This window comes from Pristiophorus japonicus, chromosome 7 (genome assembly GCF_044704955.1).
Source record: "Pristiophorus japonicus isolate sPriJap1 chromosome 7, sPriJap1.hap1, whole genome shotgun sequence".
Classification (NCBI taxonomy): Eukaryota; Metazoa; Chordata; class Chondrichthyes; family Pristiophoridae; genus Pristiophorus; species Pristiophorus japonicus.
This window is the reverse complement of record NC_091983.1, coordinates 200128302-200155042: the sequence shown is the minus strand read 5'-3', so window position 1 is coordinate 200155042 and position 26741 is coordinate 200128302. Positions and strand designations below refer to the sequence as shown.

General features: G+C 46.7%; 1 protein-coding gene across 6 annotated transcripts in view; it reads left to right on the top strand.

Moving 5' to 3' along the window:
* The window catches only part of mocs1 (molybdenum cofactor synthesis 1), a 71015-nt gene that overhangs the window by 27136 nt on the left and 17138 nt on the right, over positions 1–26741 (top strand). For 3 of the 6 annotated variants that reach the window (XM_070885709.1, XM_070885708.1, XM_070885711.1), the window contains exons 7-10: positions 4067–4179; positions 9991–10101; positions 18482–18602; positions 20152–20199. In XM_070885709.1, the coding sequence (XP_070741810.1) occupies positions 4067–4179; positions 9991–10101; positions 18482–18602; positions 20152–20199 (393 nt within the window). Of the gene's footprint in view, positions 1–4066; positions 4180–9990; positions 10102–18481; positions 18603–20151; positions 20215–26741 lie in introns of all 6 variants that reach the window. The other 3 variants (XM_070885713.1, XM_070885712.1, XM_070885710.1) reach the window with 2 other exon arrangements.

The window sequence follows — 26741 nt, the reverse complement described above, 5'->3', positions numbered from 1 at the left end:
GCTGCCGAGCGGGACACATTGGTCCTGCCCCCAGCCCTGGGTATGCTACTTCCTGCGCGCCCCGCTCCTCCTGGTACCCCACCGGACAAACCACCGGTGCCTCAGGAGGTGGTCGGGCGTCTCTTGCCTTTGGATTCTCCTCTACCCCCCAATACTCTTCTTTGTCCCCTGTGGACACTCCAGGTCCTATCAGGGCGACCATCCCCTTTGCCTGGGATAGAGCGTGGGTGAGAGTTTTAATCCTCTCCTGGCAGGGACCGTGATCTGCAAATTCACTGCTACTGGCCACTTTATAGGCTGCCTGTACGTCTTTTAATTTATTCTCTAGTTCCCAAATTTTCTGGGTGTACCGAGAGTTCTGTTCCTGGAGGAACCCCTCACTACCCTTGGCCTCAGTGACCTGACACTGAAGATAGTCCCGGCTATATCAGAAGGTCTCCTCCAACTGCCTCTTCCCTTGCTGCTCCCCAGCTAATTCGGCCAGCAGGTTGTCCCCGGCCAGCAGGTTGTCCCCAACCGCAGCCCGGCTAGCAGAGAGCTCCTCTGATTTCTGAAGACTCTGTTCCAAGTCCTTCACCCGCTGGTCGAGTTTTCGGACTTGGCGGGTGAAGCAGGTAAGCCAGATGGCCTTTTCCACCCTGCGGTTGTGGTCCTTCCCTGCTGTCCACTGGGCAGCAGCATCCACTGGGCGCTCTGCCCGAGTGAGGGCTTGCACCCAAGGTTTGGTGAGGTTCACCTTGCCAAAAATGTATGAAGAAATTCTCTCCTCCATTTTAGTTTCCTCTCATCACCTCATCTGTTATATTAACATCTCCTGTTTGCTTATGTCCTGCCGCAGTCACCATGTTCTGTAAGGGGTTCTCGGGGAGTGTTGTTGTGCCTTGGGTGTCTCTCTCTGGGCTTCTGCCCTCACAGCTTATGCCTGGCCTGACACCGAAGATAGACCAACAAAACAATCCCCCTAAATCCCACTAACGAACACAACAAAAATCTTTACACAAGTTTAGCAGTACAATGCCCAACCTCCCACCTTTCCTGGCCTAACTGAGTTGGGAGTTCCGGGGACCAGAGGTTATACTCACTACTGTGCCTTCTGTAGTCTGGTGGTTTGTTTCTTCTATCTTCGGTGTCTTCGGACACTGGTTTTCCTTCAGTGTCAAGAGACTTGCTGGTTGTTGGATCGAGGGCAGGGAACCACCCACTATGTCAGAAACCCCTTTTTATAGCCAGATTATCCAGTCCGCCTCTCCTGCTGAAATCGATTCTTCCCATTGGTGGGCTTTGTGATTTTGAAAAATGCAGCAGTTTTAGATTATTGCGGGTTTTTTTCCACTGATGTTAACCTATTCAAGGTTTGAGTGGGTGTTGATTTCGTTGGCCTCCTGTAGCCATTGTGTAGGCCCTTGGGTTGTTTTGGGTTCCCTGGTTTCTGAAGGTCTGCATAATTTCCTTCCATAGTGTAAACATGGGGAAGACAATAGCCCGATAATGGCGATGAGTCAGTCCCACAGTTTTCGAGCAAGTGCTCTCCCATTGGCTTGAAAGCCCCATGCTTCGGGCTGACTCTGTCCCACCATTGGCCCTCCGGTGTCCTCCCCCGTCCAATCACTGCTCTGCCAAGGTCAAACTGTATCGGTTTCAATTCACAGCACAGACTGATCCCACAGTCCTTTTCCTTCTGGGTAAAATGAGGGGGTTTTCGTCCTCCCCTAAGAATGTTGGCCGGGACAGCAAGGAGAGCTCTCCTGCTCTTCTTCGAAATAGTGCCGCGGGAGAACATAAGAACATGGAACAGGCCATCCAGCCCCTCGAGCCCGCTCCGCCATGGCTGATCTGGCCGTGGACTCAGCTCCACTTACCCGCCTGCTCCCCGTAACCCTTAATTCCCTTATTGGTTAAAAATCTATCTATCTGTGACTTGAATACATTCAATGAGTTAGCCTCAATTGCTTCCTGGGCAGAGAATTCCACAGATTCACAACCCTCTGGGAGAAGAAATTCCTTCTCAACTGTGCCCCCTAGTTCTAGTCTCCCCGACCAGTGGAAACAACCTTCTGCCTCTATCTTGTCTATCCCTTTCATTATTTTAAATGTTTCTATAAGATCACCCCTCATCCTTCTGAACTCCAACGAGTAAAGACCCAGTCTACTCAATCTATCATCATAAGGTAACCCCCTCATCTCCGGAATCAGCCTAGTGAATCGTCTCTCTACCCCCTCCAAAGCTAGTATAGCCTTCCTTAAGTAAGGTGACCAAAACTGCACGCAGTACTCCAGGTGCGGCCTCACCAATACCCTATACAGTTGCAGCAGGACCTCCCTGCTTTTGTACTGCATCCCTCTCGCAATGAAGGCCAACATTCCATTCGCCTTCCTGATTATCTGCTGCACCTGCAAACTAACTTTTTGGGATTCATGCACAAGGACCCCCAGGTCCCTCTGCATCGCAGCATGTTGTCATTTCTCCCCATTCAACCATGTTTAACCATGGGTACGTTGTAGGCGAGCCCTTGCCCAAGGTCCAGGCGCCCATGTTTCCCACCGGGAATAATTGACCGAGACTGAGTTTTCCTTCTCTAGCTCCGGGGCGGTGAGACTAATTGTACAAATCGAGCCGTCACTCCAGCAGAGACTGGCTAATCCTGCACAGATCAGGGAGCTTCTGCCAGGCTGAAGCTTCACACAGTGCCTTTCACCCACTAGACCATTGGGCCAGCTACCGTGCATCCCTTTGCCAGAGCAGGGAAGTGGAGCTGAGTCCATGATCAGATCAGCCACGATCTAATTAAATAGCGGAGCAGGCTCGAGGGGCCTGGTGGCCAACTCCTGCTCCTATTATGTTCTTGTGTTCTCAGGTTGGTGGGGTGACGTACCTCCACCTGCGTTTTTTTTTATTTGTACATGGGATGTGCGCGTCACTGACAAGGCCGTCCCTATTTGCACTTAAGAAGATGGTGGTGAGCCGCCGCCTTGAACCGCTGCAGCCCGTGTGGTGAAGGTAGGGAGGGAGTTCCAGGAATTTGACCCAGCGACAATGAGGGAACAGCAATATATTTCCAAGTCAGGGTGGTGTGTAACTTGGGGACGTTGCAGATGATGGTGTTCCTATACGCCTGCTACCCTTGTCCTTCCAGGTGGTAGAGGTCGCGGGTTTGGGAGGAGCTGTCGAAGGAGCCTTGGCGAGTTGCTGCAGTGCATCTTGTCGACGGCACGCTCGGGTACCTGGAATTTTAGAATGTCTGCCAATTGCGGACGTGCTTAAATATATCCTCTCCTGCTCGGATTTTGGTTCCACCCGACTAGGCTGTAAAACTTTAAAGAGAATTTGTTATACAGCTGCCCAATACCATTAAATTGTAAAATTTTATTAATGCGTTGTTAAATTTAATCGTGTCAGCTGTGGAAAGGCTACCCCTCCCTTTCCCTTTTTCCTTCCTAATGAAGCTTTCCAGATGGTAGTTAGCAGTCGAATAAGCCATTGCTATGGGGTAGGGTGGGCTGGCGTCTATCCAGAGTCTGCTCAAGCCTTCAGTTACACACGAGATATAGGGAGGGAATGCCAGAGCTTAGGGCCTTGGAAGCCAAAGGCACGGCCGCCAATGGTGGAGCGATTAAAATGGAGTGCAAACACCCAGCAGCCGCCCCGGGGGAGAGAGTAGAAAGGTCTATAAAGTGCTTAAATGGACAAGCAGATACGGTTAAATGGCGAAGTGATATTCACTCGAGGTAAAATGAGAGGAAGTCAAAGACATTTACGAAGCATAGAGAACGTGTGAAGAGCTACGGTGTTGGGGGTGAGGTAGGGAGAAATGGAGACAGAAAGCACTGTTCCAGGAGCCTAGGAGAAGGTGAAAGGTCAACACCATGGGTGCAGACTCGCCCACTGTCACCGGGGCTCCAACACGCAGTCCCCACCCAAGCACCGGCTTTGGGTTTTCTCAGTTTAGTTTGGGGACAGTGAATTTCTGTGCATCTGGCTAACACAAAAGAAAAGGTTGCCTGGGATTGGGTCTGACGTGGTCACGCTCTGTGCGGCTCCTGTTATCTTTGCTGTTTGTTTTGCTAGGCAATAAGTGGAATTTTAAGAAGATGGTGAGCTACCAGGAGATGCTGGGCACCATCCAGCAGAGGTGGCCCGAGCTGGAGCTGCTGCCTTCAGGAACCTCCGACACCGCAAAGGTGAGTGCAATTATCCAGGTGAGGGGAGGGGGAGGGAGGGTCACCTGCTGTCCAAGTGGGCAGTCCCTAAATTTCTAAACAGTAATTAAGACACCTGCAGGTTTCATTTCCTCTGTGTAAAACCTTGTCTGCTCCTGGGCATGGCCAAGGGGGCCATCAGCCGGTCCAGGAAGCGGGCGGTCGAGGGGGTCGTTCAGCCTGACTGCCTGCCTCTCTTCCATGCTTGCATCCGGGCCAGGGTGTCCCTGGAGATGGAGCACGTGGTGTCCACCGGTACGCGAGAGGTGGACGCCGGGGGTACTGGAGTGCATTATCACCCCCGGCAACCAAATTTTAATTTGATTTTACATGTTTTAAAGTTTAATTTGTTTTAATTGCCGGGGTTTTAGTGTCCCCCTCCCCTTTTATAGGGGGCACTTGTAAAATATGTAATTTTAATGCCCCCAAAAAATTAAAAAAAACACAAAAAAATATGAAAAAAGAGGGCAATTAAGTGTCTGGAGTGTCCCCCAGATCGGGGGGGGCACTTGATCTAATGTTTATTTTGTTCCCCCCAAAAGAGTTGTAAAACCTTGTTCGCACTAAGTCCCTTTTCATCATCATCATCATCATCATAGGCAGTCCCTCGAAATCGAGGAAGACTTACTTCCACTCTGAAAGTGAGATCTCAGGTGACTGAACAGTCCAATACGGGGATTACAATCTCTGTCACAGGTGGGACAGACAGTGGTTGAGGGAAAGGGTGGTTGGGATTAGTTTCCCGCACGCTCCTTCCGCTGCCTGCGCTTGATTTCTGCAAGCTCTCGGCGATGAGACTCGAGGTGCTCAGTGCCTTCCCGGATGCTCTTCCACCGTTTAGGGCGGACTTGGGCCAGGGACTCCCAGATGTCAGTGGGGATGTTGCATTTTATCAGGGAGGCTTTGCGGGTGTCGGTGAAACGTTTCCTCTGCCCACCTGGGGCTTGCTTGCTGTGTAGGAGTTCCGAGTCCCTTTTAATGAGGCCATTAACCTATTCAATGGTGTCAACTGTGGCTAGGTGGCAGCACTCTCGCCTTTGACTACACTCTGAAAGCACTTCATTGGCTGTAAAGTGTTTTAGGCGTCCAGAGGTCGTGAAAGGCGCTATAAAAATGCAATGGTTTCTTTCTCTCTTTATTTGTTTCCTTTTTTCTTTCCTTCTTTTTTGTTCTTTATTTCTCTTCATTGTGAAATGGCAGTGACAGTAAATAGCGTGAACGTGTGAACTGGCGCACCAATCACAGCGCGCCAAGAGCAGTGAGACCCGCACCTGAGCCAGAAAAGGCCACTAGGCCCAAGAGCCTGCTCCATCCACAGACCAGATTTGATTATTCTATCCTCGGCTTGTCACCAGGTTGCATGCAGGCTGTGAACCCGTTCCATAGTCTAGGTTCAACACCCACTCATTCTGCAGGCCCTTGGCCAGCTCTGGCATCTGTTAATGTTCCTGCCCAGCGCCGTTCTGATCCTGGGCCATGTCCAGAAAGGGGTGGGATCAAGGCCGAAAGCCCATAAATGTGTCGGCAAGTTCTCAACGCTTCTCTGATCCATTTGTTTTTTTTAACAAGTTAAGAGACCTAATAATTATTAATGAGGGGAGACTGTACTTCAAGGTCACAGTAAGTCTTTTGTACAACAAAACCGTTACACACAATCCTCTGACATCTGGGTTTGGATTGAGACCAGACTAATGGATGCAGAAAATTTTGCCACTACAGGCCTGTTTAAAAAGAGAAAAGATCCTTTGTGCTCAGTCAAAAGGTATCTCGATGCCAAGACTTTAACCCGTTTATTTTTGCTAGCCAAGGGCAAAAAAGGATCTGGAGCCAAGGCAGGTGGATGGAGTTAAGATACAGATCAGCCATGATCTCATTGCATGGCGGAACAGGCTCGAGGGGCTGATAGGTCTACTCCTGTTCTTGTGTCTTTTATCTCTTTGAGAGCTAACTGCGCTGCAGTGCATTTCCAGAACTTTCTGCATTGGGTTCAAGAAATTTGCCACTTACTCTCTTAATCTCAGAGTGACGGACACAAGGCTCCTCTCCCTACAATCTGCACAAATAATTGGCCAAACTGAACTTGGGGAAGGCCTAAGCCACTTTCCACCTTCCCTCCCCCTCCCAATCCCGGTGGGCATGAGGCCACGTCCCACTCGATCCGATCGACTGTACAGGATTGTCGAAGTGGCAAATTAGTTAAACACTGATGGACTTTTCTGAGATTGAGGTCAAGCTGGTTGGGGGCAGAGAACGCTCTGGTACAGTAGCCTAGTTACGGTTAAGGTCGAGCAACGCAGAGGTTGAAGGAGTTCAAATCCCAACGTTCCAAGTTGTGAAATTAAATTCAATAAATCTGGTAATTTGTGGGCTGGCACCAGATAAAATAACCATGGAAACCCCACCTGCTTGAGTATCCTTCAGGGAAGGGAACCTGCCACCCCTACCCCAGTCCCCACACAATGTGTTTGGCCTTTGATTCTCTCGGGACACTGGGCAGTAAATACCAACAGCCACATCCCCAGAGCATAAAAGAGGAACTTTTTTTTTCTGTACCGCCTGTGCTTTTCTTGATTTAGGAGCGCTAGCTGTAAAACGTGGGAATTTATTCCAGTTCCCGTACTGCCGTCATCATATCTTTAAAATAAGTGTGTTAAAATAGTGGGGGGTTTTTTTAACGCTAGGTTTGCAGTTTTTGTTCACCAGTCAAAAGCAGTTCCCTCCGGATTCTCCCTGGTTTACGTGGGTCCTGGGACGCGTGTGGATTAGTGATCTCATCACACCCGTGGATAATGGCACCGAATGTGGATCGTGCAGCGGGCGTGATGATGTCACTGATGTGTGCGCATTCCAGGATCCGATTGCAGGGCTAAATCCTGACCAGGAGGTAACTTCAGGTGATTCTTTCAGCAGTTTGGAAAAGTATGCAAGTACTTACTTTTAATACCGTGCTCTTCACGTCCTCCGAACGCCCCAAAGCGCTTTATGGCCAACAAGTAGCTATATTTGGCATGCAGACAAATGTGGCAGTCAATCTGCACATAGCAAGGCGATTAAATCTGTCTTTGTGGTGTTGGTTGAGGGATAAATGTTGGTCAGCATTCCCCCGCTCTACATCAAATAGTGCCTTGGGATATTTCACCACCGGTAGTGCAGCACTCCCTCAGCACTGCATTGGAGCATCAACCTAGATTGCGTACTGGACCTGCTGATTGAGCTGCCAGAGTCCTACACTGAGCCAAGCATGCTGCTATGTGCAGCTTTAAAGATGGGGAACTGCGCACTGAACTTACAAATCGTAAGTTGCAATTGGGCCACCAATGGTGAGGCAAATCGTTTGTGTAAATGGTGAACAGCAGTTGTCCCAGCACCGATCCCTGTGGAACACCACTTCCCACCATTTGCCAATCTGACCAACGACCTTTAACCCTTGCTCTCTGTTTTCTGTTGTGTATCCAGTTTCTGTGACTGTTCTTTATTCCCCTCTTCCACCCCCTCTTTCCCTGCCCCTACACTTGCTTAAAATCTGTTGCCCCTCTAACTTTTTCCAATTCTTACGAAGGTTCATCGACCTGAAACGTTAACTCTGTTTCTCTCTCCACAGATGCTGTCTGACCTGCTGAGTGTTTCTAGAATTTTCGGTTTTTATTTCAGATTTTCAGCATCCTTTGCTTTTTTACAAATCTCACTGCTCTGCAAAGTCCCCCTTTCTTGCCCACAATGGTGCCGACCTTACAGGTTCACAAATAAAAAGCGCCTAGAAATAAAAACCTGAACTTTGGGAACTGCAGTCAAAGACCATAGAATTGGCGTCTGTGAACTGTGTAAATAATTGTGGGCTGTTACTTAATATAACTGTGTCTTTTAGCCAATCTCTTGCTTGTCTTCCTGAAGTTTAGTATTGGTCTAAATTTTGGGGGGTTTTTTTCACCAAATTTACCCTGGTTTTTAGGGTTCCATCCAGTTTTTAAAAAAAAATCTGAAAAATACCAAGTAAAAAAAACGAGTTTTAAAAACTACTTTTAATATTGACTTTTAAAAAATTTGGACTTAGTAATGAGAAAGTTCACACACAGGATCTACAGCCTGACACCATACAGCTTCTGTACTGGGGTCTGAAGCTAGCTGGCTGTGGATTGATTGTATGTTACTTGCACCTACGTTGCCTCAATCTCAAGGCAATTATCATCCTTGTTTTCAAATCCGTCCATGGCCTTGTCCCTCCCTATCTCTCTAACCATTTCCAAATCGATTTTAATCGCTCCGCCATGAGTGGCTGTGCCTTCTGTTGCCTAAGCCCTAAGCTCTGGAATTCCCTCCCTAAATCTCTCTGCCTCTCTCTCCTCCCTGTCCTTAAACTTAACTCTTACCAAACTTTTAGTCACCTGTCCTAATATCGCCTCCTGCGGCTCGGTGTCAAATTTTGTTTGATAATCATTCTTGTGAAGCGCCTTGGGACGTTTTGCTGCGTTATAGGCGCTATATGAATGCAAGCTGTTGTTGCGTGACGCGGTCGGAATGAGTTTCGTTGCTTCATGTCCGATCTGCTAGGTGGAATGTCTTGGGATTCTCTGAGGGGAAGCTGGTATTGCCCATCTCTACCCAGCCTGGACTGAGAGTGTCAGGTTATTCGATTGTAGAGGGTGCGCAGTCAAGCCCACTGTTCGGGCTGGGTTGCACGGCTCCCTCCCCCCCCCGCCCTCTATGGTCGAATAGCCTGCTACCCACCAACACTCTCCAGGCACTCAAGTGAAGACTAGATCTTGGGCGAGGTACCCCAGGGCAGCCGGGGTGACTCCAGTAGAGTCAGTTGAAGGGAATACCGGAGCTATTTCAGGGCCAAATTTGCCCCCCAGCCAGAATGTAAGCGCACTCGCTGATTCCTTCGGTCTGTCTCCGCCCCAATCCGTGGGTGGGGGGCTTATTGGACCGATATTCACCTCTTTGGTGTTTATTTCCAGTTGGGATGGTGTTGAGGGGCGTAAGTTCCCTTGGAGCGGGGCAGCCGTCCCTCTCGGACATCAGCGTCACGCTGACGCGTCACAACATCCTTCCCTTTCTGTTCGGACATGGAGGTGATGAATCCGATCTGCGAGGGCCGCTATAGACTCTGCATGGGGTTTAGTTAGGCCCACCAGGGAGGGTTTTGGCCGGGCCAGCGGTCTGGCGCCCAAGAGGGGCTGCCGGGCTGCCTGATGGTGGCCTGACCGAACCCGTGGTCACCATTGCCGGGCCAACCTGGCAGTCAGCCGACAATTAAAATAAGATGGCGACCGCGGCAGAGTGCCCTCCCCTTTAAGGCCGCCCAGGTGTACACGGCTTCCCGCAGGGGAAAGCTGTCGGGGGCTCTGCTCCTTCGGGGCAATTCCCCGCGGGGTCGGTGCGTGCCCAACGGGCAGCGCGGAAACCCATTCCTGCCGCTCCCGGCCCGGGGCAACATAGGAAGGGTCACCCCATCTGTCTGCCCCCAGTCGGTGAGGCCTCTCCGTCCCATTACTGCCTCTTGGAGGTGGTAATGGAGCTTAAGGAGGGGGACAATTTCCACTCCTTAGTTCTTGTGGTCTAATTATCTCAGAGGCCTTGGGAGCAAGCCTGAAGCTGTCCCACCATGACCTACACCCACCACACGCGGACTTTTTCCCCACTCAAGGGTCAGCTAGCAGGAAGGGCGAGCCTTGAAAGCAAAAAAAAAAAGGGAATCTGACTCCCAGGAATGCTTTTGGATATTTGTGAGCGGCGAGAATTCACCTCCAGGACTTTTACCTTTCATCTTTTCCCTCCCGTAACTTCCCACAGGCTTACAAAGTGCCTCACTTCCAGGGCCAGATTGGATTCATCACCTCCATGTCCGAACATTTCTGTGGCTCCTGCAATCGACTAAGGATCACCGCCGATGGCAACCTGAAGGTAAGGGGCCCGGACACTGGGCCTTTTAGTTTGCCCTCCCTGAGGGGTGGCTGTTCAGGCCTGCTGATCCGAGGTGGATCAGCTTCCCCCATCCCATTTCCCCATCCGGAATTGCTCCAAATGATTTTGATGCATTGCACAGTACAGAAACTGGCTACACAACAGAAAACAGCGAGTGGGGGTTAAAAGCAGTTAGTCGGATTGACAAATGCTGGCAAGTGGTGTTCCACTGCTATCGGTGCTGGGACCGCTAACCATTTACATAAAACATTTGGACTCTGGAATCAGAAGTACTTTTTCAAAATTGGAGGATGACACCAAATTGGGGGCTGTAGCTAATACAGAGGAGGACAGTGACAAAATACAGCAAGATATTAATAAACTTGCAGAATGGACATGCAATTGGCAAATGAACTTCAATATCGAGAAGTGTGAGGTGGTACATTTTGGAAGGAAGTGTAAGAAGGCCACATAAAATATCTAATATGTTGTGAAGCGCCTTGGGACATTTTACTGTGTTAAAGGCTCTATATAAATAAGTTATTATTAATAACTTATTATTGGAATCATAGAATGTTTACAGGTTAGAAGGAAGCTATTCAGCCCGTGCAAGAGAACCTCAGCTAGTCCCACTCCCCTGCTCTTTCCCCATAGCCCTGCACATTTTTTTCCTTTAGGTACTTATCCAATTCCCTTTTGAAAACCACAATTGAATCTGCCCCCACCACCCTTTCAGGCAGTGCATTCCAGATCCTAACCACTCGCTACGATTTTCCTCATGTCGCCTTTGGTTCTTCTGCCAATCACCTTAAATCTGTGTCATCTGGTTCTCGACCCTTCCACCAATGGGAACAGTTTCTCTCTATCTACCCTGTCTAGACCCTTCATGATTTTGAACACCTCTATCAAATCTGCTCTCAATCTTCTCTGCTCTAAGGGGAACAACTCCAGCTTCTCCAGTCTATCCACGCAACTGAAGTCCCTCATCCCTGAAATCATTCTCGTAAATCTTCTCTCACACTCTCTAAGGCCTTCAAATTCTTCCTAAAGTGCGGTGCCCAGAATTGAACACACTACTTCAGTTGAGGCCAAACCAGTGTTTTATACAGGTTCTTCATAACTTCCTTGCTTTTGTACTCTGTGCCTCTATTTATGAAATCAGGAATCCCATATGCTCTTTTAACCGCTTTCTCAACCTGCCCTGCCACCTTCAATGATTTGTGCACATATACCCCTTGGTCTCTCTGTCCGTGCACCCCTTTTAGAATTGTACCCTTTAGTTTATATTGCTTCTCCTCGTTCTTCCTACCAAAATGTATCAATGTGCACTTTTCTGCGTTAAATTTCATCTCCCATGTGTCTTCCCATTTCACCAGCCTGTCAATGTCTTCTTGAAGTCGATCACTCTCCTCGTCACTGTTCTGGAAGGGGTATCAGTGGGAGAGCAGTTAGATGCTAGTGACCATAATTCAGTTAGATTTAAGGTAGTTTTGAAAAAGGACAAGTGTAGACCAGGAATAAAAGTTCTAAATTAGGGAAAAGCCAACTTTGCTAAGCTGAGAGGTGATTTGGCCATAGTGGACTGGAAACAGCTACTTGAAGCTAAATCAGTGTCGGAGCAGTTGAGGCAGTCAAAGAGGAGATCCGGAGGGTTCAGACCAAATATATGCCCTGAAAGAAAAAGGGTGGGACGAACAAATCTAGAGCCCCCTGGATGTCAAGGGACATACAGGGTAGGATAAAGAAAAAAAGGGAGGCTTATGACAGATACCGAGGGCTCAATACTGTAGAATCTCTGGAGGAGTGTAGAAAGTGCAGGGGTGATATTAAAAGCGATATTAGGAAAGCAAAGAGAGAGCATGAAAAATTCTTGGCAAGTAAAATCAAGGAAAACCCAAAGATGTTTTATAAATGTATTAAGAGCAAGAGGATAACTAAAGAAAGGGTAGGACCTAATAGAGACCTTGAGGGTAATCTGTGTGTGTGGAGGCGGGAGATGTGGGTATGGTTCTTAATGAATACTTTGCGTCTGTTTGCACAAAGGAGAGGGGCGATGCAGACACTGCTATTGCTGAGGAAGAGTATGAAATAAACATAGTGAGACAAGAAGTATTAAGGGGTTTAGCAGCTTTGAAAGTGGATAAGACCCCAGGCCCAAATGAAATGTATCCCAGGCTGTTGAGCGAAGCAAAGGAGGAAATAGCAGAAGCTATGACCATTATTTTCCAATCTTCTCTGGCTTCAAGTGGTGCCAGAGGACTGGAGGATTGCAAATGTGGTACCTTTTGTTTAAGAAGGGAGAAAGGGATAGACTGAGAATTACAGGCCAGTCAGCCTAACCTCAGTAGTGGGAAAATTATCGGGAAAAAATTCTAAAGGACAGGACAAATCTTTATTTAGAAAGACATGAATTAATCAAGGAGAGTCAGCACGGCTTTGTTAAGGGAAGGTCGTGTCTGACTAACTAGATTGAATTTTTTGAGGAGGTAACCAGGAGGATTGATGAGGGTAGTGCGTTTGATGTGTTGTACATGGACTTCCAAAAGGCGTTGATAAAGTGCCACATAATAGGCCACTTTGAAGCCACTGTTCTGCCCACCTGACCAGTTTATTGATATCTTCCTGCAGTTTATAGCTTTCTTCTTCATCATCAACCACACAGCCGATTTTAGTATCATCTGCAAACTTCCTAATCATACCCCCTATATTTCAAGTCTAGATCATTGATGTATACCACAAAAAGCAAGGGACCTAGTACTGAGCCAATGGAAACAGCATTCCAGTCACAAAAACAACCATCAACCATTACCCTTTGCTTCCTGCCTTTGAGCCAATTTTGGATCCAATTTTCCACTTTGCTCTGGATCCCATGGGGTTTTACATTCACGACCAGTCTGCTATGGGGGATCTTAACAAATCCATGCTGGCTTTCCTTAATTAATCCATATTTATCCAAGTGACTTAATTTTGTCCTGGATTATTTTTCTAAAAGCTTCCCCACTACCGAGGTTAAATTGACCGGCCTGTAGTTACTGAGTTTAACCTTACACCCTTTTTTGAACAAAGGAGTCACATTTGCAACTCTCCAGTCCTCTGGCACCATCCCTGTATCTAAGGAGGATTGGAAGATTCTGGCCAGTACCTCTGCGATTTCCACCTTTACTTCCCTCGGCATCCAAGGATGCATCCCATCCGGTCCTGATGACTTATCTACTTTAAGTACAGCCAGCCTTCCTAGTACCTCCTCCTTAGCAATTTTTAACCCATTCAGTATCTCCACTACCTCTTTAACTATGACTTTGGCAGCATCTTCCTTGGTGAAGACAGATGCAAAGCACTGATGTAGTACCTCAGCCATACCTTCTGCCTCCATGTGTAGGTCTCCATTTTGGTCCCTAATCGGCCCCACCCCTCTTACTGCTCGTTTGATATTTATATGCCTATAGAAGGCTTTTGGATTCCCTATTATGTTAACTGACAATCTATTCTCATACTCTCTCTGCCCTTCTTATTTCCTTTTTCACTTCCCTTCTGAACTTTCTGTATTTAGCCTGTTTTCACTTGTATTCTCAACCTGACATCTGTCATACTTTCTGCTTCATCTTACTCACTCTCTCTTTCGTCATCCAGGGAGCTCTGGCTTTGGTTGCCCTACCTTGCCCCCTTGTGGGAATGCACCTCGACTGTACCCGAACCATCTCCTCTTTAAAGGCAGCCCATTGTTCAGTTTTGCCTGCCAATCTTTGAATCCAATTTACTCAGGCCAGATCCATTCTCAACCCACTGAAATTGGCTTTCCTTCAATTAAGTATTTTTACTCTCGATTTCTCCCTGTCCTTTTCCGTAGCTAATCTAAACCTTATGATACTATGATCACTGTTCCCTAAATGTTCCCCTACTGACACTTGCTCCACTTGATCCACCTCATTCCCCAGAACCAGATCCAGTAATGCCTCCTCTCTCGTTCTGATCAAGAAAGTTCTCCTGAACACACTTCAGAAATTCTTGCCCCTCTCTCCCCTTTGCACTATTACTATCCCAGTCTATATTGGGATAGTTGAAGTCCCCCATTATCACTACTATAGTTCTTGCACTCTCTGTAATTTCCCTGCAAATTTGCTCCTCTCTCCTTCCCGCTAGTTGGTGGCCTATAGAATACACCTAATAGTGTAATGACACCTGTATTGTTTCTCAAATCTAACCAACTAGATACTGTCCTTGACCCCTCCAGGACATCCTCTCTCTCCAGCACTAATATTCTCTCTCATCAATATTACCACCCTGCCTCCGTTCTTTCCTTCGCTATCTTTCCTGAACACCTGTAATATTCCAGGAATATTTACTACCCAATCCTGCCCTTTTTTGAGCCAGGTCTCTGTTATCACCATAACATCATATTCCCATGTGTCTATTTGAGCCTACAGCTCAGCAACATTATTTACCACACTTTGTTCATTCACACACACATGCACTGTAAACCTATCTTAAACCTCCTTGTATTCTCTCATGGTCTGACCATACCTAACTATTTACCGTACTATTTCTTACTCTAGTGCTATCTGTCTCTCCTAATCCTTTGTGCACCTTGTTTCTGCGTTCTAATGCTACATCCTAGTGCCCATCCCTCTGCCAAATTAGTTTAAACCCTCCCCAACAGCACTAACAAACCTCCTCTCTCTTTTTTTCCCCCCCGTTCCAGCTCTTTTGAGGAGCAACCCATTCGGCCTGTACAGGTCCATCTTCCCACCTCCCCCCTTGGAAAATAAGAATCTAAATGGTGTAGCGGAGTAAAGGGATCGAAGTACAAATATACAGATCACTAAAAGTAGCGACACAGATTAATAAGGCCATAAAAAAGCAATAAGAAAGCAATGGGAGTTATTTCTAGAGGGTTAGAATTGAAAAGCAGAGACATTATGTTAAACTTGTATGGCACCTTGATTCGACCACATTTTGTGTACTGCGTACAATTCTGGTCTATATGTTATAAAAAGGATATGGAGCCACTGGAGAAGGTGTAAAAAGGATTTACTTGAATGATACCAGAACTGAGGGGTTATCAGGAGAGATCGAACAGGCTGGGGCTCTTTTCTCTAGAAAAGACAAGATTGAGAGGTGTCCTGTTAGAGGTCTTCAAGATTATGAAAGGATTTGATGGGGTAGACGTAGAGAAGATATTTACAAAAGGATCTACCGTATATACTCGCGTATCCTACGATCTCACGTACCATGCGACCCCTAAATTTTCGTCCCCAAAACATGATTTTATCATATATCTCATGTATCATGCGAGTCACTTTTTTGAGATACCAGATGCCACTAGGCTAGGCTTTCAAACAAGTTTAACAAGTACCCAACACGTAACAAGTACCCTAACACATAACAACGATCGAATACAGACCTTAACAACCGAATCATGAAACATCGAGTGGATTCTGCTGTGAAAGCTGTTCGCGAATCGAACACCGATACAGCAATCATTCCAGCTGGCTTGACGAGCATCGTTCAGCCACAGCCTCTACTGTGTTTGCGGGTAAAAGAAGCATGGGCTGAGATAGATGGAGCCTCTAATAATGCAGCAAACTTCAGAGGGAGTTGTGGGTGGCGATCTCTAGACCACAGCAAAGATACAGTACAAGTGACAATAGAGGCTGCAATCCAGCCCAGGAGATACCTGCCGAGATTCAGCGTGGATACGGTCTGCTTAACAGCTTAACAGCCTAATCTTGGCCAGCACTTCACACCCGCAAATTTTGTATCTCGCGTATCATGCGACCCCCCAAATTTAGGTTACAATTTAGGTCTTCAAAAGTCGCATGATACGCGAGTATATACGGTACTTGCTTTGGAGGCAGTTCAAAGAAGGTTCACTAGGTTGATTCCGGAGATGAGGGGGTTGACTTATGAGTAAGTTGGGCCTCTACTCATTAGAATTCAGAAGAATGAGAGGTGATCTTATCGAAACGTATAAGATTATGAGGGGGCTTGACAAGGTGGATGCAAAGAGGATGTTTCCACTGATGGGGAAGACTAGAACTAGAGGGCATGATCTTAGAATAAGGGGCCGCCCATTTAAAACAGAGATGAGGAGGAATTTCTTCTCTGAGGGTTGTAAATCTGTGGAATTCGCTGCCTCAGAGATGTGGAAGTTGGGACATTGAATAAATTTAAGACAGACAAAGACAGTTTCTTAAACGATAAGGGGTTATGGGGAGTGGGCGGGGAAGTGGAACTGAGTCCATGATCAGATCAGCCATGATCTTAGTGAATGGCGGAGCAGGCTTGAGGGGCAGTATGGCCTACTCCTGTTCCTATTTCTTATGTTCTTATGTTTCCACTTGTGTGGGGAGACCAAAACTAAGGGCCATAAATACAAGCTAGATAGTCACTAATAAATCCAATGGGGAATTCGGGAGAAACGTCTTTACCCAGAGAGTGGTTAGAAGGTGGCACTCGTTATCGGATACAGTAGCATAGTGGTTATGTTACTGGACTAGGTCTGGATTAATGATCCAGAGTTCAAGTTCCACCACAGCAGCTGGGGAATTGAAATTCTGTTAATTAAATAAATCTGGAATAAAAAGCTTGTATCAGTAATATTGGAACGACCAGATTGTCGTAAAAACCCATCTGGTTTACTAATGTCCTTTTTAAGGAAGGAAATCTGCTGCCCTTACCCAGACTAGCCTATCGGTGACTCCAGGCCCACAGCAATGTGGTCGACTTTTACCTTCCCTCCGCGGTTCAAGGAGGCGGCCCACCACCACCTTCTCGAGGACGATTAGGGATGGGCAATAAATGCTGGCCTTACCAGCGACGCCCACATCCCGTGAACAAATAATTTTTTTATAGATCACAAGATGTAGTTAAGCGAATAGCATAGATGCATTTAAGGAGAAACATAGAAAGATAGAAACATAGAAAATAGGTGCAGGAGTAGGCCATTCGGCCCTTCTAGCCTGCACTGCCATTCAATGAGTTCATGGCTGAACATGCAACTTCAGTACCCCATTCCTGCTTTCTCACCATACCCCTTGATTCCCCTAGTAGTAAGGACTTCATCTAACTCCTTTTTGAATATATTTAGTGAATTGGCCTCAACAACTTTCTGTGGTAGAGAATTCCACAGGTTCACCACTCTCTGGGTGAAGAAATTCCTCCTCATCTCGGTCCTAAATGGCTTCCCCCTTATCCTTAGACTGTGTCCCCTGGTTCTGGACTTCCCCAACATTGGGAACATTCTTCCTGCATCTAACCTGTCTAACCCCGTCAGAATTTTAAACGTTTCTATGAGGTCCCCTCATTCTTCTGAACTCCAGTGAATACAAGCCCAGTTGATCCAGTCTTTCTTGATAGGTCAGTCCCGCCATCCCGGGAATCAGTCTGGTGAACCTTCGCTGCACTCCCTCAATAGCAAGAATATCCTTCCTCAATTTAGGAGACCAAAACTGTACACAATACTCCAGGTGTGGCCTCACCAAGGCCCTGTTCAACTGTAGTAACACCTCCCTGCCCCTGTACTCAAATCCCCTCGCTATGAAGGCCAACATGCCATTTGCTTTCTTAACCGCCTGCTGTACCTGCATGCCAACCTTCAATGACTGATGTACCATGACACCCAGGTCTCTGCACCTCCCCTTTTCCTAATCTGTCACCATTCAGATAATAGTCTGTCTCTCTGTTTTTACCACCAAAGTGGATAACCTCACATTTATCCACATTATACTTCATCTGCCATGCATTTGCCCACTCACCTAACCTATCCAAGTCGCTCTGCAGCCTCATAGCATCCTCCTCGCGGCTCACACTGCCACCCAACTTAGTGTCATTCGCAAATTTGGAGATACTACATTTAATCCCCTCGTCTAAATCATTAATGTACAATGTAAACAGCTGGGGCCCCAGCACAGAACTTTGCGGTACCCCACTAGTCACTAGAAACTAGATAAACACATGAGGGAGAAAGGACTAAAAGGTTATGCTGATGAAGTAAGGTGGGAGGAGGCTCATGTGGAGCTTAAACACCAGCGTGGACCAGTTTCTGTGCTGTACATTCTATGTAACATTACACTTTGTGAGGACAGTGGTGTAGGTGTTTATTAGTTACCTGATATATTTACTTTTTTCCTTCCGAGGCTATCTCAGTAATTTTAAGGCCCTGATGTTTCATATTGTGGACTTCCCATTTTAGTTTTAACCCAGGTTTGCTCCCTGCTGATTTTCACTCGATTTTTCCCCCGGAACTTGAATTAAATAAGTCTGGAATTCAGGAGACGAAGGCAACCTCAAACTGCAAGTCCTCCTTAGACCGTGTTTCACGGGAATTCTCTGGATTTCCACGGTCACGTTGTTTAGTTGCCGGTTATGTTTCAATGTGCAGGTGTGCCTCTTCGGGAATACCGAAGTATCCCTGAGGGACGTGCTGCGGTCCGGAGCCACAGAGGAGGCCATACTGGAGATCATCGGAGCCGCAGTGGGCAGGAAGAAGCAGCAACATGCGGGTAAGGTTACTGAGGCTGTTTATTGTTCCAAGAGGGGAGATTTAATAGAGGTGTTCAAAATTATGATGGGTTTTGATAGAATACGACATACGAAAAATAACGGACATAAAACGAACATCTAGTCCATCGATCCTGAGCCACACAATCACGATACCTTGTGTATCACAACATATACTCTTCACCCCACCCGAAACCATGTGATCTCCTGGGAGAGGCAAAAAAAAAGATACAAAACCCAGGCCATTAAATGGGGAGGAGGGGAGGTAACCTGAGGGGACAGATTTAAGATAATTGGCAAAAGAAGCAGATTGGGAGATGAGAATTTGTTTTTACGCAGCAAGTTATTATGATCTGGATCGCACTGCCTGAGGATGGCACAAGCAGATTCAATATTAACATTCCAAAAGGAATTGGATAAATATTTGAAGGGGAAAAGTTTTGCAGAGCTATGGGGAAAATCTGCGTTAAAACTAATCTAAAAGTCCACAATCCGAAAACTCAGGGCCTTAAAATTGTGGTATCAGCTTTGGAAGGAAGAAAATATGTCGGGTAAATAATAAACACCAACGACTGTCTTCACAAAGTGTAACGTCACATAGTATTTACAGCACAGAAACAGGCCATTAATTGGATAGCTCTTTCAAAGAGCTGACACAGGCACGTAACCATTAGGGTACCATAGCCACCTCTGTCCAGGGCTTAAAATCACTGATCCAGGCTTGGAGACGGGGGTTGACTAATCAGTCATTTGAGAGGTTCAGATCTGAATGTTGAACTCTCAACCAGGAGACCCTGAGGTTATGTAAAACAGGATGAAGCCGGGTTTGGTGGGGTGGGGGGGGTGGGGAATCTCCACGAGGAGCCCATCGATAGGAGGGGGGAGGGTCTTTGGTTCAGTCCCCAATCTATGCTGCATCAGCTGATGGCCACTCGGCCAGTGGCAATGGACGCTGCAGTTGGGTTTCGGGGGTGGGGGTATAACAAAATCTACCCAGGGGTTCCCAACTATTGCCCACAGCCTGGCTGCTCCCTGCATGGATGTTTGACAGGGCCTAATGTTCCCCCTGAGGTGTGCAGTCGCACGAGGTCCCGTACAGGCTGCTCACCAGCTGCTACTGCTGGAAGCGATCCCGCGCAAGTTTAAAGGAGGGGGGAAAATTCGAGGGAACATTGGCGAGGACACGATTGGGATTGGCTCCATCGCTTCTAGTCAAATAGCTCGCCGATACTATCCAGGCTCACAGTTGAAGACACGAGCGAGGAACTATGCAGGGCTATGGGGAAAGGGATGCAGAGTAATTGGATAGTTCTTTCAAAGAGCTGACGCAGGCACGATGGGCTGAATGGCCTCCTGTGCTGTTTCATTCTATGATTCTGAAGAAAACGACTAGACTCTCGTTGTAAACGGCTAATTTGGGTGACTTGCGAAGCATTATGCCAGCTCTTTCATCGAAATCTGAACTGGGGTTAAGGAGGGCAGGTTTTCAAATCGATTGCTGGAAGACAGGCCATTTTAGTTGTTCACTTCCACCTGCTGGTTCCTTTTCAGGGATGTTCAACATATCGCAGATGAAGAACAGGCCCATGATCCTGATTGGTGGGTGACGCAGCAGTACGTACTATTGACTTTTTAATTTACCATTCAATACGGTCGTCTTCCTCCCTTTGTTCTGCACGCATATCTTCAAGCGAGGGGCTCCACAGGAGTTTCCGTGGTTTGGTTAAGTGGTAGATAATTTACATCCTTCGCCGCCCCCCCTCTGCCAACCCTTGCCTACCCACTCTTTCAACAGTGTGAGACAACATCACAGTTGGGATTGCACAGCACTTTTACTGTAAAACAAAACCCAATGCGTAATGAAAAAAGACACCAAGCCAACAACAACAACTTGCATTTATACAGCGCCTTTAATGTAGTAACGTGTCCCAAGGTGCTTCACAGGAACATTTTATCAAATAAAATTTGACACCAAGCCATATAAGGAGATACTAGGACAGCTGACCAAAGAGGCAGGTTTTAAGGAGTGTCTTGAAGGAGGAGAAAGAGGTTTAGGGAGGGAATTCCAGAGCATAGGGCCTAGGCTGCTGAGGGCATGGCCGCCAATGGTGGAGCAATTAAAATCGGGGATGCACAAGAGGCCAGCATTATGGGAGCGCAGAGATCTGAGTTTTGTAGGGCTGGAGGAGATGGGTTTTTTAGTTCCTGGGATGTGGGCGTTGCTGGCACAGCCAGTATTTATTTGCCCATCCAGTTACAGAGATAGGGAGGGCTGAGGCCATGAAGAGATTTGAAAACTGAGTACTGCGTACAGTTTTGGTCTCCTTATTTAAGGAGGGATATACTTGCATCAGCGGTAGTTCAGAGAAGGTTCATTAGGTTGATTCCTGAGATGAAGGGGTTGTCTTATGAAGAAAGGTTGAGCAACTTATGTCTATACTCACTAGAGTTTAGAAGAATGAGAGGTGATCTTATTGAAACATATAAGATTCTTGGGGGGGCTCAATAGGGTAGATGCAGAGAGGTCGTTTCCCCTCATGGGGGAATCTAGAACTAGGGGGCATAGTTTCAGAATAAGGGTTCGCACATTTAAAGCTGAGATGAGGAGGAATTTCTTCTGAGGGTTGTAAATCAATGGAATTCTCTACCCCAAAGAGCTGTGGAGGCTGGGTCATTGAATATATTCAAGGTTGAGATAGACAAATTCTTGAATGATAAGGGAGTCCAGGGTTATGGGGAGCAGGTGGGGAAGTGGAGTTGAGGCCAAGATCAGATCAGCCATGATCTTATTAAATGGCAGAGCAGGTTCGAGGTGCCAAATGACCTACTCCTGCTCCTATTTCTTATGTTCTTAAAGCAAGGATGAGAATTCTAAAATTCTCAAGACTGGGGCGGTTAGGCACGGTCACTGAAAGCTAGATTGATGTGATAGTTTTTAAGCAGATTCTCAACGAGAGATAGGGTGGAGCGAAGCCACGGAAAGATTAATAGATGAGGACTAGGATTTCGAACTAAAGACTTCTGGTGATGGAGGGCCAGTATAGATCAGTGAAGACTGGGCTGAAGATGAGAGGGCAGGATGTATGAGCCCGTCTTGGGCCCCCGATTTGCATATTACAAGGTCGGAGGAATGGGGTGTTTGAAACTGCGATCGATAGATTTTTGATGGTAAGGGTAACAAAGACTGTGGTGCAAAGACGGGATAATGGAGTTGAGGTATAGATCAGCCATGATCCAATTGAATGGCTGAACTCGGCCCGAGGGGCTGAATGGCCTCGTCCTGTTAAAAATGTTCCATTGCCCCCGCTGCTCCCACAAAAAGGGAGGGTGGGTCGCAGTATTATTTAAAGAAGCTATTATATCTGTCAGGAGGGATGATATGTTAGAGGGATCATCAAATGAGGCAATGAGGCCACATGGGTTGAATTGAAGAACAAAAAGGGGGCGATCACACTGCTGGGAGTACTATAGACCCCCAAACAGTCAGAGGGAGATAGAAGAACAAATATATAGGCACATTTTTGAGAAGTGCAAAAACTATCAGGCAGTAATAGGGGATTTCAACTACCCTAATATTAACTGGGAAAGAATTAGTGTGAAAGGAAAAGAGGATGCAGAATTCCTAAAATGCATTCAGGGAACTTTCATTAGCCAATATGTAGCAAGCCCAACTGCGGGGCGGTTCTGGTCTTCGTTTTAAGGAATGAAGCTGGGCAGGTGAAAGGGATATCAGTGGGAGAGCATTTTGGTGCTAGTGATCATAATTCAGTTAGATTTAGGGTAGTTATGAAAAAGGGCAAGGATAGACCAGGAATAACAGTTCTCAATTGGAGGAAAGCTGAGATGGGATTTAGCCAAAGTGGACTGGAAACAGCTACTTGAAGGTAAATCAGTGTCTGAGCAGTGGAAGGCATTCAAAGAGGAGATCCTGAAGGTTCAGAGCAAGTATGTTCCCTTAAAGAAAAAGGGTGGGACTAACAAATCTAGAGCCCCCTGGATGTCGCGGGGCATACAGGGTAGAAAAAAAATGCTGTGACAGACACCGAGTGCTAAATACTGCAGAAAGCCTAGAGGAGTATAGAAAGTGCAGGGGTTCAATTAAAAAAGAAATTGGAAAAGCAAAGGGAGCATGAAAAAATTTTGACAAGTAAAATCAAGGAAAACCCAAAGAGGTTTTATAAATCCATTAAGAGCAAGAGGATAACTAAAGAGTAGGGCCTATTAAAGATCATCATAGACAATCCCTCGAAGTGAGGATGATTTGCTTCCACGCCAAAAAGGATGAGTTCACAGGTGTTTCAATGAAGGACCTAATATTCCAGATCCTGAACTACATGTTGAAGGGTGGAAGATGCCAATGCTTGGATTTTTTTTAACGTGTGGTGGCCGTTGCACACCAGTCACCACACGGGCTTGACAGAGCTAGATCCTGGTCCAGTGGCAAGTATTACCCAAGACGACTGGAGACCAGCTCTGCTGCACGGACCGAGCGCGCACACATATAGCAGTGTGGGCTGGCTCGTGCTGCCCCGGGCCCCGGTCACTTCCTTCTACAAACTCTTGCCGCTTCTTCGCCCCTCCTGCTGTGCCTGCCCACACTGCAATCAGCGACCTGACTTCACAGCCGTCACCCTCCTGTAGTGGTATACCGCCGCACGCTGCTCCCTCCAATGGCCCCGGCCTGTTGATGGTCTTGCAGGCCGGGACCGTGCCAATTTCCGGGCCGGGTCACCGCACGCTGCTCCCTCTAATGCATAAAGGTAACCTGTGTGTGGAGGTGGAAGACGCTGGTATGTATCTTAATGGATACTTTGCGTCTGTTTTCACAAAGGAAGAGGGGGTGATGCAGACACTGTAATCAGGGAGGAGGAGTGTGAAATATTAGATGAAATAATCAGAGAGAGGGGAAGCATTAAGGGGTTTAGCAGCTTTGAACGTGAATAAATCTCCAGGCCCAGATGAAATGTATCCCAGGCTCTTGAGAGAAGCAAAAGAGAAAATAGCAGAGGCACTGACCATTTTCCAATCCTCTCTGGCTACAGGTGTGGTGCTGGAGAACTGCTAATGTTGTACCTTTTTTAAAACGGGAGAAAGGGATAGACCGAGTAATCACAGGCCAGTCTGCTTAACCTCAGTGGTGGAAAAATGATTGGAGAAAATTCTGAGGAACAGGATAAATCTTCATTTAGAAAAACATGGATTAATCAAGTACTGAGCATGGATTTGTTAAGGGTAGGTCGTGTCTAACTAACTTGATTTAATTTTTTGAGGAGGTAACAAGGAGAGTCGATGAGGGTAGTGTGTTTAATGTAGTGTATATGGATTTTAGTAAGGCTTTTGATGAGGTCCCACATGGTAGACTGATCGCAAAAGTAAAAGCCCATGGGATCCAGGGCAAAGTGGCAAGTTGAATCCAAAATTGACTGAGGCAGGAAATAAAGGGTAATGGTTGAAACATAGAAACATAGAAAATAGGTGCAGGAGTAGGCCATTCGGCCCTTCGAGCCTGCACCGCCATTCAATGAGTTCATGGCTGAACATGCAACTTCAGTACCCCAGTCCTGCTTTCTCACCATACCCCTTAATCCCCCTAGTAGTAAGGACTACATCTAACTCCTTTTTGAATATATTTAGTGAATTGGCCTCAACAACTTTCTGTGGTAGAGAATTCCACAGGTTCACCACTCTCTGGGTGAAGAAGTTTCTCCTCATCTCGGTCCTAAATGGCTTACCCCTTATCCTTAGACTGTGACCCCTGGTTCTGGACTTCCCCAACATTGGGAATATTCTTCCTGCATCTAACCTGTCTAAACGGTCAGAATTTTAAACGTTTCTATGAGATCCCCTCTCATTCTTCTGAACTCCAGTGAATACAAGCCCAGTTGATCCAGTCTGTCTTGATATATCAGTCCCGCCATCCCGGGAATCAGTCTGGTGAACCTTCGCTGCACTCCCTCAATAGAAAAAATGTCTTTCCTCAAGTTAGGAGACCAAAACTGTACACAATACTCCAGGTGTGGCCTCACCAAGGCCCTGTTCAACTGTAGTAACACCTCCCTGCCCCTGTACTCAAATCCCCTCGCTATGAAGGCCAACATTCCATTTGCTTTCTTAACCGCCTGCTGTACCTGCATGCCAACCTTCAATGACGGGTGTTTTTGTGACTGGAAGGCTATTGCTAGTGAGGTTTCGCAGGGCTCAGAGTGCTCGGTCCCTTGCTATTTGTGGTATATATCAATGATCTAGTCTTGAATGTAGGAAATATGATTAAGAAGTTTGCAGATGATACAAAAATTGGCTGGTTGATAATGAAGAAAGCTGTAGACTGCAAGAAGATATCAATGAACTGGTCAGGTGGGCAGAACATTGGCAAATGGAATTCAATCCAGAGAAGTGTGAGGTAATGCATTTTGGGAGAGCTAACAAGGAAAGGGATTACACATTAAATAATAGGACACTGAGAAATGTAGAGGAACAAAGGGACCTTGGAGTGCATGTCCACAGATCCCTGAAGGTAGCAGGTCAGGTAGATAAGGTAGTTAAGAAGGCATATGGAATACTTGCCTTTATTAGCCGAGGCATAGAATACAAGAGCAGGGAGGTTATGCTTGAACTGTATAAAATACTAGTTAGGCCACAGCTAGAGTACTGCGTGCAGTTCTGGTCACCATATTACAGGAAAGATGCGATTGCACTCGAGAGGGTACAGAGGAGATTTACAAGGATGTTGCTTGGATTGGAGAATTTTAGCTATGAGGAAAGATTGGATAGGTTGGTGATATTTTCATTGGAACAGAGGAGGCTGAGGGGAGACCTGATTGAGGTGTATAAAATTATGAGGTGCCTGGATAGAGTGGATAGGAAGGACCAATTTCCCTTAGTAAGAGGGTCAACAACCAGAAGGCATAGATTTAAAGTAATTGGGGGGGGGAGGTTTAGCGAGGAGTTGAGGGGAAATGTCTTCACCCAGAGGGTGGTGTGGGTCTGGAACTCACTGCCTGAAAGGGTGGTAGAGACACAAAACTTCACCACATTTTTAAGAAAGTACTTGGATGTGCACTTGAAGTGCCATAACCTACAGGTCTATGGACCAAGAGCTGGAAAGTGGGATTAGGCTGAATAGCTCTCTGTCAGCTGGTAGGGACACAACGGGCCGAAATGGCCTCCTTCCGTGCTGTAAATTTCTATGATTCTAACCCTCCATTAACAGCAGAGGCAGACTCAAAGAGCAAGTTGCAACTAAGAGTAAAATGGCGTCCAATATACTGTCAAGTGCATGGTTGCTTTTGCTTAGCAATTCTCACCGGCCGCTCAGCAAGTGAGCATTGCCATAGCTCCTAGGAATCCGCTGCCTTTTTGTTGAAGCAAGAAATAATTTTGGGATGTAATACAAATATGTCCATATGCTTAATCCCCAGGCGGATCGCCTGTTCCAGGCTCAAAAGAATCCAGCCAAATGTTTTTCTTATTTTTAGTAAGAGGATGTGAGGAGGGAATGTGACGTACTGGCTTGGCTAGGTTTCTGTATTTTTTTTTTAAATTTTGTTTTTAAAATTTCTTTGAGGCAACGTAAGAAAATGAGCAAATTTGTTCAACAGCAGCCCCTCGCGTGCCTCTGTAACTTTATATACAGATCCTCTGTTTCACCTCACCTCCCCCCCACACACACTCTGGGCCCTGTGAGAGTCACAGATGCCTTGGAAATTCTGAATCAGTAATCGTTCACAGGCAAAACCATGTGCTCTACTTTATTATTATAGAATGACACAGCAGGAGGCTATTAGGCCCATCGTGACTGTGCTGGTCCTTTGAAAGAGCTATCTAATTAGTCCTATTCCTCCTGCTTTTTCCCCCATAGATCTGCAATTTTTTTCCTTTTCAAGTATTTATCCAATTCCCATTTGCAAGTTACCATGGAGTCTGCTTGCACCACCCTTTCAAGCGTACATTTCAGGTCATCATAAATCTGCATAAAAATAAAATATTATCTGCCCCGGTTATTTTACCGATTATCCTACATGTGCATGTGTGTTGGCTCAGTGCTCGCGCTCGAAACTGAGTCAGAAGGTTGTGGGCTCAAGTCCCAATCCAGAGACTTGATCACCAAGTCTAGGCTGACACTCCAGAGCAGTACTGAGGGA